Source organism: Moschus berezovskii, chromosome 21 (assembly GCF_049115385.1).
Source record: "Moschus berezovskii isolate FMDL1 chromosome 21, NW_MosBer_1.0, whole genome shotgun sequence".
Taxonomy (NCBI): Eukaryota; Metazoa; Chordata; class Mammalia; order Artiodactyla; family Moschidae; genus Moschus; species Moschus berezovskii.
The window spans coordinates 388,827-406,712 of NC_142480.1; the positions used below are offsets into that span (position 1 = coordinate 388,827).

At 58.6% G+C, this 17,886-nt stretch overlaps 1 gene segment (V, D, J or C); it reads left to right on the forward strand.

Annotated features, from left to right (window-relative positions):
• Positions 1 to 2,975: 2,975 nt before the first annotated feature.
• On the forward strand, positions 2,976 to 14,938 carry LOC148774461 (Ig mu chain C region membrane-bound form-like). The segment is given in 8 exon segments: positions 2,976 to 3,119; positions 3,589 to 3,640; positions 10,687 to 11,010; positions 11,088 to 11,420; positions 11,675 to 11,989; positions 12,103 to 12,435; positions 14,466 to 14,581; positions 14,667 to 14,938. Coding segments are annotated over 8 exon segments (1,626 nt in total).
• Positions 14,939 to 17,886: the final 2,948 nt, after the last annotated feature.

A 17,886-nucleotide genomic window follows, 5' to 3' on the forward strand; every position in this document is an offset into this window, starting at 1 on the left:
TCCTTTTTGGGGCTCTCTGGGTTTCTTGGACTTGAGTGGCTATTTCCTTCCCCATTTTAGGGAAGCTTTCATCTATTATCTCCTCAAGTATTTTCTCATGACCTTTCTTTTTGTCTTCTTCTTCTGGGACTCCTATGATTGGAATGTTGGGGTATTTGACACTGCCCCAGAGGTCTCTGAGGCTGTCCTCATTTCTTTTAATTATTTTTTCCTCTCTGCTTCATTTATTTCCACCATTCTATCTTCCACCTCACTTATCCTGTCTTCCGCCTCAGTTATTCTACTGTTGGTTCCCTCCAGAGTGCTTTTGGTCTCAGTTGTTGCATTATTCATTATTGATTGACTCTTTTTTATTTCTTCCAGGTCCTTGTTAAGCTTTTCTTGCATCTTCTCAATCCTTGTCTCCAGAATATTTATCTGTAACTCCATTTTGTTTTCAAGATTTTGGATCATTTTTACTATCATTACTCTGAATTCTTTTTCAGGTAGACTCCCTATCTCCTCCTCTTTTGTTTGGTTTGGTGGGCTTTTATCATGTTCCTTTGTCTGTTTAATATTTCTCTGCCTTTTCATCTTGTTTAGGTTGCTGTGTTTGAGGTGGCCTTTCCTCTTACTGCTTTTATAGGTGTTTTTCCTTTGTTTGTTTTTTTGGGGGAGGGGGTTGGCTTTCTGTGTGCTCTTTATATTGGATACCTTTCACTAGTCTATATTCCAGGTCACTTATTCTTTCTTCTACAAGATTTATCGTGCTATTCATTGCCTTGAGCTCAGCATTCTTCTCAGCAAAGGAATTTTCTAATTTTTCTTGCTCCTCCTCGAGTTTTTAATTCCTTTTAACAGTAATCTGTCTTTCTGTTGATAGCCTTTCATAATTCCTTCATTATTTTCATTACTTCCTTTTTGAACTTGGTTTCCTTAGGCTCAAGAGGTCTGTCTCATTGTTTATTCCTTCTGGGGAATTCCCTTGGTCTTTTAGGTGGGAGTGGTTTCTCTGATTCTTCATTTTACTCATATTTCTCCCAGTTTGTGAGTTTAGGAGAAACAGTTGTCTACTGTGGTCTTTGAGGGCTATTTTATAAGGGAGTAGCCTACATAGGTTTAATACACTTTGGTGCAAAGGCTGTTTTTAGTGTGAATGCCTGCCGTCGGTCATCCCCTTGACAGGAAGTGTGCACTGGGCATTGAGCAAGGTTTCCACTTTGCTCTGTGGGTGTCACAGCCCTGTTGGGGAAGAGTCTGTGCCCTTGCTGTTGGAGTAGAGGCCCTCAGATCTGTTTCTGAGCTGCATTTATGATCTGAGGTGGGAGGCAGGTGTGACTGGAGCACCCTCACTGGAGAGAAGCCACAGTATTCCTCCTCTGGAGCTGTTCATCCGGGAGTGCGCTGTGATGTGCCACCTGTCACCCGACGTGACAGCTCACAAAGTACACTGCTGCTGGCACCCCTGGCCCCAACTCATTAGTGGGAATGCTGGCAACCTGCCCTGATGTCCCTCAGTCATTGTTTTCGCAAGGCCACCAGCTCAGATCCGCTGAAGGCAGGCTCCAGGAGCACAGGGTTGTGGGCCTGGACCTGCTGTGGAGGCAGTTCAGAGCCAGACCCAGCCCAGTACTGGCACGCACGCACCTACACAACCCACAGCTGCCAAGAACAGACCCTTCCAGCTGCTGGAGAACCTGCTGTCCATCTGGATAACCTACAGCTGCTGAGTTCACAAAGATGGCCATGGTGATAAATTCACAGCTCACACAGCTGCAGGAAGAGATCTCAGCCCTGCTTCCTAAGTCAAACAGACCCTGGGACTCAGCTATGGTTTCAGTCCCACCTCCATGAGTGGGAACCCACTGTGTCTGCTCCTGGAGCCTGCCGAGACAGCAGCAGCTGAGACGTACACTCCTTAACCTGCCACTGTGGTCCTGTTGAGCACACCCCAGAAACTGCCAAGGTGTTATCCTATTGATCACGTCCCAGAGCCTACCAAGGCCCGCCCCCTGCCCACTGCCCCCACGGGCCTTTCTCCAGCCGAGAACACAGCTCCAGCATGGGTGGACACAAGACAGCTCAAATCTGCCCTCATTTCCAGAAGAGAAGGGACCCAGTGCAGGCCGCCTTCGGCACTGTGAGGATCAATAACAGTGATAGACTCCATGTGTCCAGCCCAGGAGTGACCATGGGGATCGGTGGGCAGGGCTCTCCAAGGGGTTCCGTGGCTGTCCCCCGTGGCCAGCCCTCAGGGTTTTGGCCAAGCCAGGAACCACAGTGAAACTGGGTGGGGCCACAAAGATTGACAACTTTACAAAAAACCCTGAGCAGAGCGGCCCCAGGGAAGCTGGGGGGTCTCACACCGAGGGTTCCATGTCAGGGCACACAGGATCAGGTCAGCTAGGAGCCTGAAGGCGCTGGAGAAGAGCCACCTGGGCTGAAGGTAGAGGAGCCTCCCAGGCGGGCATGGAACAGGGCCCGGACCAGGCGAGGGGCCGGATCCCCAAGGCCTGGGTTGCAGGGAGCCCAGGGAATCAGGGGTTGGGGCATTGAACCTCGGGAGGGGCAGGGAACATGTGACTTCACGGGAACAAACCAGGTCAGGGGTCAGCAGACACTCAAATCCCAAACCAGAGGCCTGAGGCAGGCAGGTGATTGTTGGGTGGGGGGCAAGGGTCTTTAGGAAGACAGATTTGCAGCTCCTTGGGGCTCCCTGGGGACCCTGGGTGGGTTTCCATGCCCCCCCAGCACAGGGCCAGCCCACTGACCCTGACTTCCATCTCTGGGGCCAGTGTACCCTGGCCACCGTCTCCTCAGGTGAATCTGGTGTCCAGTGTCCAAGTCAGGGGACAGCGGGACTTGGATGGACTTGGACTTGGACTTGGGAGTCAGGGCCAGCAAGAGGTAGGGTAGGTTTTTGTAGAAAAGAAGCAGCAGAGTAGAAGCTATGCTGCTGGGACTTGGATCTCTGGGGCCAGCGCACCCCGGTCACCATGTCCTTGGGGGAGTGTCTCCCTTGCAGCGCTGCCTGGGCCTCAGGCAGTTCCCTGGGGTCCGAGCAGCCCCACCGTGCCCTGAGCAAGGCAGGGTCCCAGTCCAATGGGGTCCTGTCCTTGGATCTGCCAGAGTCCCTGGAGGTGAGCCAGCTGAGGCCCGAGGGGAGGACAGGAGCTGGCTGGGCGGGAGAAAACATGGGCAGAGCCCCGTGGGGTCAGGGTCTGTGCAGTGATGGCAGGGGAGTCCCTGGGCCTGGCCTCCTGAGGGTTCAGGTCGGGGGCATCCGGGACTGCGTCCCTCAGCAATGCTTTTGACTCCTGGGGCCAGCGTGCCCCGGTCACCATCTCCTCAGGTGAGACGGCTCTCTGTCCGCTCCGTCCTGGGCTGGGGAAGAAGTTTCCAGAGGCCCCTTGATCTGTGGCAGACCCTCCACAGTCCCTGGGGGGGCTGCGTCTGAGGCCATTTGCCTCTCTGCCCTGTTGAGGGGGGCCTCTGCCTGTGGAACACGGCCGGGCAGAGTGGGCTCTGTGGACCTAGGGACCTGGCTTTGCCTGGGGGCAGAGGCCGCCAGGGCTTGGGTTTTTGCACAGCCCCTAGTGGGGCCCACAGCACTGTGACTATGGCTACTGGGGCCCAGGGATCCTGGTCACCGTCTCCTCAGGTGAGTCCTCGCCAGCCCTCTCTCCTCACTGTCTCTCAGAGCTTTGGTGCACTTTGGGGGAAATCTAGGGTGTCGGGTCTAGAGGGCCTGGGGCAGCCAGGGGTCTGAGACGGGGAGGGCCCAGGGGCCCAGGCTTACAGCAGCAAGGAGCAGAGGCTCCAGGCACCCTCTCCTCCTGGACTCTGTAGCCTGGGCTTCCTCTGGGGACCTCAGCCACTCTTAGGCTCTGGACTCCCAAGGTCCCAACTGTGCTGGCCTCATTAGGCTATATATGAGGTGGTCCGGAGGCCTCAGCCGGCCAAGAGCTCTTGCCTGGGGTCCCAGCATCATTGTCACCATGTAACAACTGGCTCGAGCACTGGGGTCGGGGACCCTGGGCACCATCTTCTCAGCTGAGCCCTCACCACCCCACTTCACTTCACCTGGGGGGACCTGGGGTGTCAGAGATCCAGGGGCACGCTGGAGGTCAAGAAAGGGAGCTGGGGAGAGGGTTCTGGTAAACATGCAGAGCCAGACCTCCCCGTCCCAAGGACACCGTGATGTGGGTATGAGGCGGCTCCGTTGGCGGGTCTGGCTGTCTGACTTGAGCAGGACCAGGGGCTTCCGTCGCTTTCTGGAGAGGCAGGCGGCTGCTTGAGGCTAGACTTAGGAGTCTGTGGTTCACAGTCAGCCAGCCCAGGCAGGCAATGGTCTGGCCTCTGGGGGCCAGAATGGGACATAGTGTCTCCGGCACAGTCAAGTGGGAGCAGGGCCAGCAGAGCGTCACAGACAAGCGACTTTGACCAATGGCTTCCCTGTGGCTCCTGGAGATGGGGTGGGGGCCAGAGTGCCTCGAGCCTTGCCAGGCTCCTGAGGTTTTTGCTGGGCGAGGCTGGAGATATCACCACTGTGATTACTACGGTATAGACGTCTGGGGCCAAGGGATCCTGGTCACCGTCTCCTCAGGTAAGAGCAGCCCATTCAGGGCCTTTGCTTTCTCTCCTATTTGTGGGATTTTTCTGAGAATCACTGTCTGGTCCTCCAATGTGCCCTTGTCCCCCACCCGCCCAGGGGGACTGGGCAGACTGGCCAGGAGGGGACCAGCTGCCTGATGCATTTCAGAGTCTCTATTTTCTGATACCTTTAAAAAATCAGAATCTCGCTGGCATTCAGAGGGGGCCTGGGCGGGAAGGGCCACCAGTGGGGGAGTCCCAGGACCCCCTTGGCAGCAGGGCAGCTTGGGATACGGTGGAAGGTAACTTGCTACAGTCCTAGCATCTACAGAGGAGTGTGTCTGGATAACTTAGAGCCTCAGGAATGCCACCCGCGGAGGGTACAGAGAATGCCCTCCTCGGATGAGGTGTGTTCTGCACTAGACTGTGTTTAAAATTCTTTATTGGGTAGGAAGAGAATTGTCTAGGTGAGGACGGACACGCAGTGTCCCGATCGTGGTGAGAGAGGGGTGCCCCAGCCACCCGAAAGGGAGAACCTGGGGAGGTGACAGGCGCTGGGCTTTGTGAGGCCACCCTAAGAGAAAGAAAAGCCGTTCGCCAGAGGAGGTGTGCTTGAGAATAAAAAGACAGGGCATCTTCGAAGCAGCTCCTGACGGTCTGGAAAATTGCGAGTTTAATAAGAGAGATGTTTAAAGTATTTTAAATTTTTATCGTTTAATTAATAACCTCGAATCGTGGCTTTGGAGAGTTGAGACAGGTGCAAGTTTGGCTGAAAACTAGTAACTAGGTTCCACTGGCCCTCAACCCCAATTCAGGGCTGAGTTTTGAGAATAACAAATTCAGCTTATTTTTTAATGTAATTGGTGGTGCCGAGTTAGTCAAGATGGCCACGGGCAGGACTGACCACCTGCACCAGGTGGCAGGAAGCTGAGAGTCTATTTCTGGAAACAAGAAAACACAGTTGGTAAATTTATAGCTTCTGGTTCCCAAGAGATGGCTTGCGGCTGTTTTTGCCCACAGAACTGAAAGTGTTCCACTGAGCACAACAACAGCTGGATAATTTGCATTTCTAAAGTAAGGCGCAGATGATGAGCGAAACTGGAAGGTTCCTCTTTTGACTCTTTGGATTTGCTTTAGCTTGTCAACTGCTCACTCATATTCATTTTCAAAGTAGACGTTTAAGAAATTAATTTGTCGTAGGTGCGTTTTATCAATGCACTCGTACACTCTGATGAGCTATTCCTTCACGGCAGTTAAGCTAGGCCGTGCGCACGTGTGCGCTGTGAGTGTGCTCACGATCGTAGCTGGCCGGCTCCCTCCTGGCCATGAAGCAGCTTTCTCAGTGCAGGTCCTTCACTGCAGAATGTTCAGGGCCACCTTTCGGGTACCCATCTCAGGACAGACTTGGGGTGAAACGCGGGCATTCGTCGTGCGTTACTCTGGCTACACTACTAGCTGGGGGACTGGGAGGATGCCCAGTGGGGTGGGAGTCAGCAGGACCCGGGACCATCTGGAGGGACAGTCTCTGCTCTGAGTCCCCAGGCCCGCAGAGGCTGGGTGTCTCCTGGGACTGTCCACAGCTTGGGACGTGCAGGCCTAGCTTCTGCTGCCAGGCCAGTGGGCAGGTCACGAGTTAGTGCAGTGAAGAGATTTGGAGGAATCTGCCCATGTCAGAGAGCCCACGGGACATGCCAGGGACCAGGCGCCAAGTCGTGAGAGGCAGGAGCCGGTGCAGCCAGAATGTCTCAGATGTCTGAATGAGATGTTTTTGTTTCTATTTGAAAGGGAATCTGTCTTTACCTACTGCCTGCGAGGCTGGGGCGCTTCATAGCCACAGGGACCACTTCCCGCGTCCACACTTAGGTGTTCAATGTGGCTTTGGGTTCAGATGGTCGCTGTGTGCTAAGTATCCTCTTTCTCGGCAGAACTTTGTGATAAAGACAGAATTGGGAGCAGGTTCGGATAAGATGCATTTCCCGTGGTTTTTAATGAGGACATTCGCCAGAGAGCAGTTAATCCCCAGGACTCTTTTATACTCGGGGCAGGAACTCAGGCCCACGGCATGTGCCCAGGCGGCCAGGCCCCAGGGACATGTGCCCAGGCTCTCCTCTCCCAGAGAAGCAGTGCTGCCCGCTCAGCAGAGACAGGCCTCTGTCTGAGGGTGGCAAGCGTGCCTCGGCCTGTGAGATGCACTAGGGAAGCTAAAGTCACCAGCAAGCTTTTCACCCAGAGAGGAGTGTGGGATGACTGACGGCTGGGAGAAGTGCCGGCTGGGCCTGGTGCAGGGACGGAGGCATTGGGCACCCAGCGGAAGGGGCAAGTGGGCTCCCAGGAGGAGAAGCGAGAAGAGGGTGGGGTGAGTCCAGCTGGGCAGCGTCCGCAGACCAGAGGCTTTAGCTGAGGCCATGATCTGGGATCCAGCCGTTTCTCGTCAGAACCACTGGCTTTCAGGTCTGTGAAGGCAGCCCTGGGCCACCGACAGCAGGTGAGCTGGGCTGAGCTGAGCTCAGCTGAACTGAGCTGGGCTGGGCCAACTGGGTAAGCTGGGCTGAACTGTGCTGAGCTGAGCAGGTGAGCTGGGATGAACTGTGCTGAGCTGAGCTGGGCTGAGCTGAGCTGAGCTGGTCGGAGTGTGTGAGCTTGGCTGAGCTGGGTTAGGCTGAGTTGAGCTGGGCTGAGCTGGGCTGAGCTGGGTTGAGCTGGGCTGAGCTCGGCGGAGTGGGTGAGCTGGGCTGAGCTCGGCGGAGTGGGTGAGCTGGGCTGAGCTGAGCTAAGCTGAACTGGGCTGGGTTGAGCTGGGTGGAGTGGGTGAACTGGGTTGAGCTGGGCTGAGCTGGGCTGGGCTGGACTGGGCAGAGTGGGTGAGCTGAGCTGAGCTGGGCTGAGCTGAGCTGCACTGAGCTGGGCTGAGCTGGACTGGACTGAGCTGGGCTGGGCTGAGCTGGACTGAGCTGGGCTGGGCTGAGCTGAGCTGGTCGGAGTGTGTGAGCTGGGCCGAGCTGGGTTAGGCTGAGTTGAGCTGGGCTGAGCTGGGCTGAGCTGGGTTGAGCTGGGCTGAGCTCGGCGGAGTGGGTGAGCTGGGCTGAGCTCGGCGGAGTGGGTGAGCTGGGCTGAGCTGAGCTAAGCTGAACTGGGCTGGGTTGAGCTGGGTGGAGTGGGTGAACTGGGTTGAGCTGGGCTGGGCTGGACTGGGCAGAGTGGGTGAGCTGAGCTGAGCTGGGCTGAGCTGAGCTGCACTGAGCTGGGCTGAGCTGGACTGGACTGAGCTGGGCTGGGCTGAGCTGGACTGAGCTGGGCTGGGCTGAGCTGAGCTGGTCGGAGTGTGTGAGCTGGGCCGAGCTGGGTTAGGCTGAGTTGAGCTGGGCTGAGCTGGGCTGAGCTGGGTTGAGCTGGGCTGAGCTCGGCGGAGTGGGTGAGCTGGGCTGAGCTCGGCGGAGTGGGTGAGCTGGGCTGAGCTGAGCTAAGCTGAACTGGGCTGGGTTGAGCTGGGTGGAGTGGGTGAACTGGGTTGAGCTGGGCTGAGCTGGGCTGGGCTGGACTGGGCAGAGTGGGTGAGCTGAGCTGAGCTGGGCTGAGCTGAGCTGCACTGAGCTGGGCTGAGCTGGACTGGACTGAGCTGGGCTGGGCTGAGCTGGACTGAGCTGGGCTGGGCTGAGCTGAGCTGGTTGGAGTGTGTGAGCTGGGCCGAGCTGGGTTAGGCTGAGTTGAGCTGGGCTGAGCTGGGCTGGACTGAGCTGGGCTGGGCTGAGCTGGGCTGAGCTGGGCTGGGCTGAGCTGGGCTGGGCTGAGCTGGGCTGAGCTGAGCTGAGCTGGGCTGAGCTGGGTTGAGCTGGACTGAGCTGGACTGAGCTGGGCAGAGTGGGTGAGCTGGGCTGAGCTGGGTGGAGTGGGTGAGCTGAGCTGAGCTGGGCTGAGCTGAACTAAGCTGAACTGGGCTGGGTTGAGCTGGACGGAGTGGGTGAACTGGGCTGAGCTGGGCTGAGCTGGGTGGAGTGGGTGAGCTGAGCTGAGCTGGGTGGAGTGGGTGAGTTGGGCTGAGCTGGACTGGGTTGAGCTGGGCTGAGCTGAGGTAAGCTGGGCTGAGCTGGGTTGAGCTGGACTGAGCTGGGCAGAGTGGGTGAGCTGGGCTGAGCTGGGTGGAGTGGGTGAGCTGAGCTGAGCTGGGCTGAGCTTAACTAAGCTGAACTGGGCTGAGCTGGGCTGAGCTGGATGGAATGGGTGAGCTGGGCTGAGTTGGGTAGAGTGGGTGAGTTGGGCTGAGCTGGACTGGGTTGAGCTGGGCTGAGCTGAGGTGAGCTGGGCTGAGCTGGGTTGAGCTGGACTGAGCTGGGCAGAGTGGGTGAGCTGGGCTGAGCTGGGTGGAGTGGGTGAGCTGAGCTGAGCTGGGCTGAGCTTAACTAAGCTGAACTGGGCTGAGCTGGGCTGAGCTGGATGGAATGGGTGAGCTGGGCTGAGTTGGGTAGAGTGGGTGAGTTGGGCTGAGCTGGACTGGGTTGAGCTGGGCTGAGCTGAGGTGAGCTGGGCTGAGCTGGGTTGAGCTGGACTGAGCTGGGCAGAGTGGGTGAGCTGGGCTGAGCTGGGTGGAGTGGGTGAGCTGAGCTGAGCTGGGCTGAGCTGGACTGAGCTGGGCAGAGTAAGTGAGCTGGACTGGGCTGGGTTGAGCCGGGCTGAGCTGGGTTGAGCTGCACTGAGCTGGGCAGAGTGGGTGAGCTGGACTGAGCCGGGTTGAGCCCGGTTGAGCTGGGCTGAGCTTTGCTGGGCTGAGCTGGGCTGAGCTGGGCAGAGTCAGTGAGTTGGACTGAGCCGGGTTGAGCTGGGCTGAGCTTTTCTGGGCTGAGCTGGGCAGACGGGTGAGCTGGGCTGAGCCAGGTTGAGCTGGGCTAAGCTTTGCTGGGCTGAGCTGGGCTGATCTGGGCAGAGTGGGTGAGCTGGGCTGGGCTGGGTTGATCTGGGCTGAGCTGGGCAGAGTGGGTGAGCTGGGCTGAACTGAGCTGAGCTGAGCTGGGCTGAGCTGGGCAGAGTGGGTGAGCTGGGCTGAGCCGGGTTGAGCTGGACTGAGCTTTGCTGGGCTGAGCCGGGCTGATCTGGGCAGAGTGGGTGAGCTGGGCTGGGCTGGGTTGAGCTTGGATGAGCTGGGTTAAGCTGAGCTGAGCTGAGCTGGGCTGAGCTGGGTTGAGCTGGGTGGAGTGGGGAGCTGGACTGAGCTGAGCTGAGCTGGGTTGAGCTGGACTGAGCTGGGCTGGGCTGGGCTGGGCTGAACTGAGCTGAGTTGGGCTGAGCTGGGCTGGGATGGGTGGAGTGGTGAGCTGGGCTGAGCTGGGCTGTGCTGGGCTGAGTTGAGCTGGGCTGGGCTGGGCTGAGCTGGGTGGAGTGGGTGAGCTGGGCTGAGCTGAGCTGAGCTGGGCTGAACTGGGCTTGGCTGAGCTGGGTTGAGCTGGGTGGAGCTGGGTGGAGTGGGGAGCTGGGCTGAGCTGGACTGAGCTGAGCTGGGTTCAGCTAGACTGAGCTTGGCTGGGTGGGATGGGCTGAACTGAGCTGGGCTGAGTTGGGCTGAAGTGGGCTGAGAGGGTTGAGCTGAGCTGACCTGAGCTGAACTGAGCAGGGTTGAGGTGGCCTGGATTGGGCTAATCTGTATTGAACTGGGCTGAACTGAGCTGAGCTGGGCTGAGCTGGTCTGAGCTAGCCTGGGCTTAACTGGCGTATGCTGGGTTAACCATGGTGGGCTGAGACAGGGCCAGCAGAAGTGGACCCACTGGACTGGCCTGACTTGAGCAAATTGTTGAGATGCTTTGGGTCCATTTAACCTCCACTGAGGCTGGTGGGTCTAGCTGGACTGAGCTGACCCCACTGGACTGTCCTGGTCAACAGTGGGCTGACCTCAGTGATCTGGTTGTGCTGAGTTTCTGGGGGCTTGAATGTGTATCAGTCTTATTGATGACCCCAGACCCCCGGGCCAGGCCCCAAGTGGCTGAGCCACGGGCAGTGTGAGTGGGCTAGCAGGGCTGAGTGTGCCCTCCGCTCCACTGTCCCAGAGAGAAGGTGGAGCTGCCCACACCCCCGGCCAGCAGGACGCCTCTCACCCCCTTTATTTTGTGTCCTCTCTCGGGTCCCCAGAAAGTGAATCTCACCCGAAAGTCTTCCCCCTGGTGTCCTGTGTGAGCTCCCCGTCTGATGAGAACGCGGTGGCCCTGGGCTGCCTGGCCCGGGACTTCGTGCCCAATTCCGTCAGCTTCTCCTGGAAGCTCAACAACAGCACAGTCAGCAGCGAGAACATCCGGACCTTCCCCCAAGTCCTGAGGGACGGCTTGTGGTCGGCCTCCTCCCAGCTGGTCCTGCCCTCCTCGAACGTCCCCCAGGGGCCGGACGACTCCCTGGTGTGCGAAGTCCAGCACCCCAAGGGAGGAAAGACCGTCGGGACCGTGCGGGTGACCGCTTCAAGTGAGTCGGGCTCGTCCTGTGGCTGGGTGTGGGGGGGCAGGGCCCAGGCCCCGCTGACCCCTTGCCCTTCTCTGCAGAGACGGACGTGTCGCCCCCTATCGTGAGCGTCTTTGTCCCGCCCCGCAGCAGCCTCTCTGGCAACGGCAATAGCAAGTCCAGCCTCATCTGCCAGGCCTCTGACTTCAGTCCCAAACAGATCTCCTTATCCTGGCTTCGTGATGGAAAGCGGATGGTGTCTGGCATTTCTGAAGGCCAGGTGGAGACTGTACAGTCCTCACCAGTAACATTCAGGGCCTACAGCGTGCTGACCATCACGGAGAGCGACTGGCTCAGCCAGAGTGTGTACACGTGCCAGGTGGAACACAACAAGGAGACCTTCCAGAAGAACGCGTCCTCTGCATGTGATGCTGGTGAGTGCAGCCCTGGTGGGGGGGGACACTCACCCTCAGGTCTGCAGACACCGCCCCAGATGTGCCAGCTGCTCCCTGAGCCTTGGCTTCCCAGAGCGGCCAAGGGCAGGAGGGGCTGTGCAGGGCAACTGGAGGCTGGCGCCCCTCCAGCAGGGCCCCAGGCTCACAGGGGATTCAGCCAAGTGGCCCCTGCTCTTTGGGCAGACCTCTCCCTTCACCTGATTTCACTCCAACCAACTCTCTCCCGCCTCCAGTACCACCATCTACCACCGGGGTCTTCACCATCCCCCCATCCTTCGCTGACATCTTCCTCACAAAGTCAGCCAAGCTTTCCTGCCTGGTCACAAACCTGGCCTCCTATGACGGCCTGAACATCAGCTGGTCCCGCCAGAACGGCAAGGCCCTGGAGACCCACACTTATTTTAAGAGACACCTCAACGACACCTTCAGCGCCACGGGTGAGGCCTCCGTCTGCTCGGAGGACTGGGAGTCCGGAGAGGAGTTCACGTGCACAGTGACCCACTTGGACCTGCCCTTCCCAGAAAAGCACACCATCTCCAAGCCCAAAGGTAGGCCCCTAACCTGCCCCTGCCCTCCACCCCGGGCTCCCGCCGGCTCCCAGGGTCTGAGGAGAGCAGGTGGGGCAGGAGACCTCACCGCTGTGGCCCCTCCCCCGCCGCAGAGGCCGCCGCGAAGCCGCCATCCGTGTATGTGCTGCCGCCAGCGCGGGAGCAGCTGAGCCTGCGGGAGTCGGCCTCCGTCACCTGCCTGGTGAAGGGCTTCGCGCCCGCAGATGTGTTCGTGCAGTGGCTGCAGAAGGGGGAGCCCGTGACCAAGAGCAAGTACGTGACCAGCAGCCCGGCGCCCGAGCCCCAGGACCCCAGCGTGTACTTCGTGCACAGCATCCTGACAGTGGCCGAGGAGGACTGGAGCCGAGGGGAGACCTACACCTGCGTCGTGGGCCACGAGGCCCTGCCCCACATGGTCACCGAGCGGACCGTGGACAAGTCCACCGGTAAACCCACCTTGTACAACGTGTCCCTGGTCATGTCTGACACGGCCAGCACCTGCTACTGAGGCCTGGTCAGAGCCCCGGGCGACGTCGCTGTGTGTGTGCATGAGTGCAAACTAACCATGTCGATGCGTGAGATGTTGCATTTTATAAAAATTAGAAATAAAAAGATCCGTTCAAAAGATGCTGGTTGTGAGTGAGCAAAGCTCTCCCTGCTAGGTCCATGGCTGTCTGCCCTCACCTTGCAGACCACCCTCCACCATCCGCACCCCCCGCCTCCCCACTCGCTTCTGACCCACGCCTGGGAGCTCACAGCAGGCCGAGCCCGTGCTCGCTGCGCCTCTAGTCGCTTCCATGGCCACGCTGGGGGCACATGGGTGTGCAGCACACACACATGCACACAGTCACGTACATCCATGCAGAGAGACGCATGTGCACACATGCAGGCACGGACACGCAGACATGCACGCACGTGGGCAGAGCCGTGGGCGCACGTGACACAGACGTGTATGCGATGGACCCGGGTGAGCGGGCACACACGCAGGCACGCATGCACACACGCAGGCACGCAGGTGCACAGTCACAGGCGCTCACAGGCACGTGGGCGCTCACACACAGACACGCATGCACACACGCACGCACACGCAGGTGCACAGTCACAGTCACACACAGACACACAGGCATGTGTGAGGACAAGCCAGACGACGCACATGCTCGTGCACACATGCGCATACACTGCACACACCCAGGCTCACACACTCGGATCCCAGCCCTTGCACACCTGTGGTCACTCAGTGCCCTGTCTGGCGGGATCCCTCTGCACCATGCCCATGCTCTGCTTGTCCCTCTGTCTCAGCTTGGGGGTGCATCTGGGGGCCGGCCCAGCCTGGACTCCTCCACAGCCCCCAGCCCCAGCCCCACAGCAGGCTGCACAGAGGGACACTCCAGGCCTGGCCAGAGGCAACTCCTCAGGTAACTCACGGCCCATGTCCAGGAGGGGTGCTTCTCCCAGTCCAGGCCCTTGTGAAGGCAGCAGGGCCGCAACTCTCCCCTTTCCTGTGAAGAGACAGAGTCGGGCACATACTGAATGAGCCAACCGTGCCTGGGAGGCCCCCCTTGGAGAAGGTGGCTGCAGGGCCATACGTGAACCTGGAGGCCCCCCTTGGAGAAGGTAGCTGCAGGGCCACACGTGAACCTGGAGTGGTGGGCCCTGAGCCGATGGGCGCGCGGGTATCCTCTGCTGACCACACCAGTGCCCTTTCAGGCTGACTCCCAACTCCCCCTACACTCCTGGCTCTTTGGGGACCAAGGGCCCGTCAATGGAGCGGCTGCAGACCTAGGTGACTGTCCTCAGCCTTCGTCCCAGCGTCGCCCTCCCTGGGCCTCCGATGTCTGTCTGACCTCCTGGTCCCACAGCTGTGAGTCCTGCAGTCCAGGCCCCAGCCAGGGCCCCACACAGCCTCTCTCGTACGTGCCATGGCTCCAAGGCAGAGACGGGGCTAGAGGGATGGGCCCCTTGGCACAGGCAGCCATCTGCCCCCAGGGCTTGTCCACTGGCCGGAGAGCCCACCCCAAACCACCAGAGACAGGACGCCCCACCACCACTGTCAGCCCCAGGTGGCCCTGCATCCTCCAGAGGAGTCGAGGACCCTAGGGCCACTCCCCCACCTCCAGCTCAGCGAGACCCCGCCCTTGTGTGAACGTGTGTGCTCTGTCTTGCTCTCTGCCACCCCAGCAGTACTAGGGCCAGGCGCTCGGGGTCACTGCTTGACTCAGCCTCAGCCAAGCCCTGACCCTGCTGGCTGCGGAATCGGGCAGCCAGGGGCCTGCTGCGCCTGGCCGAGACGCTGTCTGACAAGACCCGGAGCTCCCAGCCGCCCCAGGGTTGCCGGGGAGGCAGGCACACGCCTGCTCACCTGCCCATCGCTTCTGCTGTCCCCCAGCCCTTCTGGCGGGTCAGTGCGGCCGAGGGGCCCAGGGCAGGCTCTGTGGGCAGCTTGGCCGTGCTGACGCCCGTGCCCTGTCTCCTGCAGAGGGGGAGGTGAGCGCCGAGGAGGAAGGCTTCGAGAACCTCAACACCATGGCCTCCACCTTCATCGTCCTCTTCCTCCTGAGTCTCTTCTACAGCACCACGGTCACCCTGTTCAAGGTAGGCCCCCTGGTCCCAGGGGTGGGGCGAGGCCACGGGCCCCCGGCGCCCCCGTACCCACTCACACTGTGTCTGTTGCCTGCAGGTGAAGTGACAGCCAGCCAAGAGCATGGGGCAGCAGAGATGGAACAAGAGGGGCTGCCTTGGGGCCGGGTCCCTGGGCTGTGTGGCTTGTCCGCTTGTATTGAAATCTTCCCGCGTCCTCTCCAGCTTCAAGCTGTAAGAAACTGGCTTTTCTTGGAGCGGCTGAGTGCCATGGCCAAGCATGGAGCCTGCAGTTATAGGCTCCACCTGGCCCTGCTTTGCAATGTCACATTTGTGGCCTTGAAATAAACAAGTATACTTTATCTCGTGAAACTGCTTCCTCGTGAAGGTTTTTTTCCCCCAAGCCACACTCCTGTGTGCTGCATATCCTGAGCACTGAACCCATTACTGACGGGAAAGGGACGTGTGTCTCCTCCCAGGCCAGTGGCACTGCACCGGGGCGGTGTCTGGGGGCTGGTCCAGACGGAGGAAGATGGACGAGTTGCAGAGGATCCCAGGACTGGTCTCCCAAGGTGGCCTGAGCCGGGGCCGCTGTGTGCATCCGTGAGGGCCCTGCCACAAGCCCCGTAGACACCCTGTCCCTCTCTACCACTGGTCCTGGAACCCCGACCACGGGAGGCTTGTCCAAGCTCGGGTGTGCATGGTGCGTGCAGGAAGGACTCAGGAGAAGGGCCGGTGTGTGTGCAGCCACACTGTGCCCTGCAGGAGCACGAGACCTCACCTGCCAGCCAGAAAATGGTGACTGGAGGGTGAAAGGAAGTCTCAGGTGAGGCTGCAGGGAGGGTGCAGCACTGGAGAGGCACGGAGGAAAGGCCTGGAAAGAGAGGGCAGCTGGCAGCGGGGCAGGGGAGCGGGGAGTTAACCCTCGGAGATAAGCTGCGGGGGTCCAGGTGGGGGCCAACAGGGGCAGGGGCACGCTCAGGCCCAGGGAGGTCTGGGATAGCTGTGGCAGCAACAGCCAGGGTAGGGGGGGTGGTGGGACAGGAGCGGAGACCCCGGGGGCCAGAGGAAGGAGCCAGGTGAGGGTGACCTGGCTCTCCAGGGAGGCGATTTCAGGGGCTGGAGGGGGGCCGGGGCTTCCCAGGATGCGTCTTTTGGGGCTGCCAGGGCCTGACAGTGACTGTTCAAGGGAGTGGGAGTGGACCTGGTCCCCAGAGAAGGCCTCCTCCCGGAAGCAGGCTCCTGGAAGGCATTTCTGGTTAAACGGTGTCCTTTGCGGCCCAACCCATCAGGCGGGGAAGCATTCGGTGAGGGGCTCCACAGCACCGGCACGCAGGGAGCCTCCAGCGGAGCGGAGGGGGCAGCTCTCACGCAGGCCAAGGGGCTCAGGTCAGGACCTATGGGATTGTTTGAGGGCCGTGAAAACAAAGAACCACTGGCCAGGTGTGAACAACAGGAGCTGGCTCTCTCCCAGCATGGTGGAGGGACCCAAGGTCGAGGTGTCAGCAGGTCTGGCTCCTTCTGGGGCTCCGCGGGGAGTCCGCTCCCTGCTCCTGGCGGTTTTTAGCACCTGTTTGAATGTATTTCACTCAGAGCCTGTCAACTGCTCACTCATATTCATTTTCAAAGTAGACGTTTAAGAAATGAATTTGTCGTAGGTGCGTTTTATCAATGCACTCGTACACTCTGATGAGCTATTCCTTCACAGCAGTTAAGCTAGGCCGTGCGCACGTGTGCGCTCTGAGTGCTCACGATCGTAGCTGGCCGGCTCCCTCCTGGCCATGAAGCAGCTTTCTCAGTGCAGGTCCTTCACTGCAGAATGTTCAGGGCCACCTTTCGGGTACCCATCTCAGGACAGACTTGGGGTGAAACCCGGGCATTCGTCGTGCATTACTCTGGCTACACTACTAGCTGGGGGACTGGGAGGATGCCCAGTGGGGTGGGAGTCAGCAGGACCCGGGACCATCTGGAGGGACAGTCTCTGCTCTGAGTCCCCAGGCCCGCAGAGGCTGGGGGTCTCCTGGGACTGTCCACAGCTTGGGACGTGCGGGGCTAGCTTCTGCTGCCAGGCCAGTGGGCAGGTCACGAGTTAGTGCAGCGAAGGGATGTGGAGGAATCCGCCCATGTCAGAGAGCCCACGGGACGTGCCAGGGACCAGGGCTGTGAGAGGCAGGAGCCGGTGCAGCCAGACTCACTCCCCCGGGACGTCTGCACAACCCCCTTCAACTTAACATCTGGTTACGTCTTGATAAGCCCAACATAAGTTGAAAATAGTTTGAAATTCCATTTAACGTCCTTCGCAGGCCAAATACCAGGGCTTATCCTCAGCTACCTTAAAAGGCTCAGAACACTTAACTGACACTTGGGTAAAATCATCTAACTCAAGCCTTGTGTTGCGACCCCATGGACTATAACACACCAGGCCTCCCTGTCCTTCACCATCTCCCACAGCATGCTCAGACTCATGTCCATTGAGCTGGTGATACCATCCAACCATCTCATCCACTGTCGTCCCCTTCGCCTCCTGACCTCAATCTTTCTCAGCATCAGGTTATTTTCAAATGAGTCAGCTCTTCACATCAGGTGGCCAAAATATTGGAGCTTCAGCATCAGTCCTTCTAATGAATATTCGGGACTGATTTCCTTTAGGGATTGACTGGATAGATCTCCTTGCTGTCCAAGGGACTCTCAAGAGTCTTCTCCAGCACCACTGTTCAAAAGCATTGATTCCTCAGCACTCAGCCTTGTTTATGGTCCAACTGTCACAACTATACATGGCTACTGGAAAAACCATAGCTGTGACGAGACAGAATTCGTCAGCAAAGTGACGTTTCTGCTTTTTAATATGCTGTCTAGGTTGGTCATAGCTTTTCTTCCATGGAGCAAGTGTCTTTTAATTTCATGGCTGCAGTCACGGTCCTCAGTGATTTGGGAGAACACGAAAATAAAGTCTGACACTGTTTCCATTTTTTCCCCATCAATTTACCCCATGCCGTGGTCTTAGGTTTTTGACTGGTGAGTTTTAAGCCAGCTTCTTCACTCTCCTCTTTCACCTTCATCAAGAGGCTCTTTAGTTCCTCTTTGCCTTCTGCCATTAGGGTTGTATCATCTGCATATCTGAGGTGTCAGTATTTCTCCTGGCAATCTAGATTACAGTTTGTGATTCATCCAGCTAGGAATTTCATATGATGTACTCTGCATATAAGTTAAATAAGCAAGGTGACAATGTATAGCCTTGACATACTCCTTTCCTGGTTTTGAACCAGTTCATTGTTCCATGGCCAGTTCTAACAGTTGCTTTTTGACCCACATACAGGTTT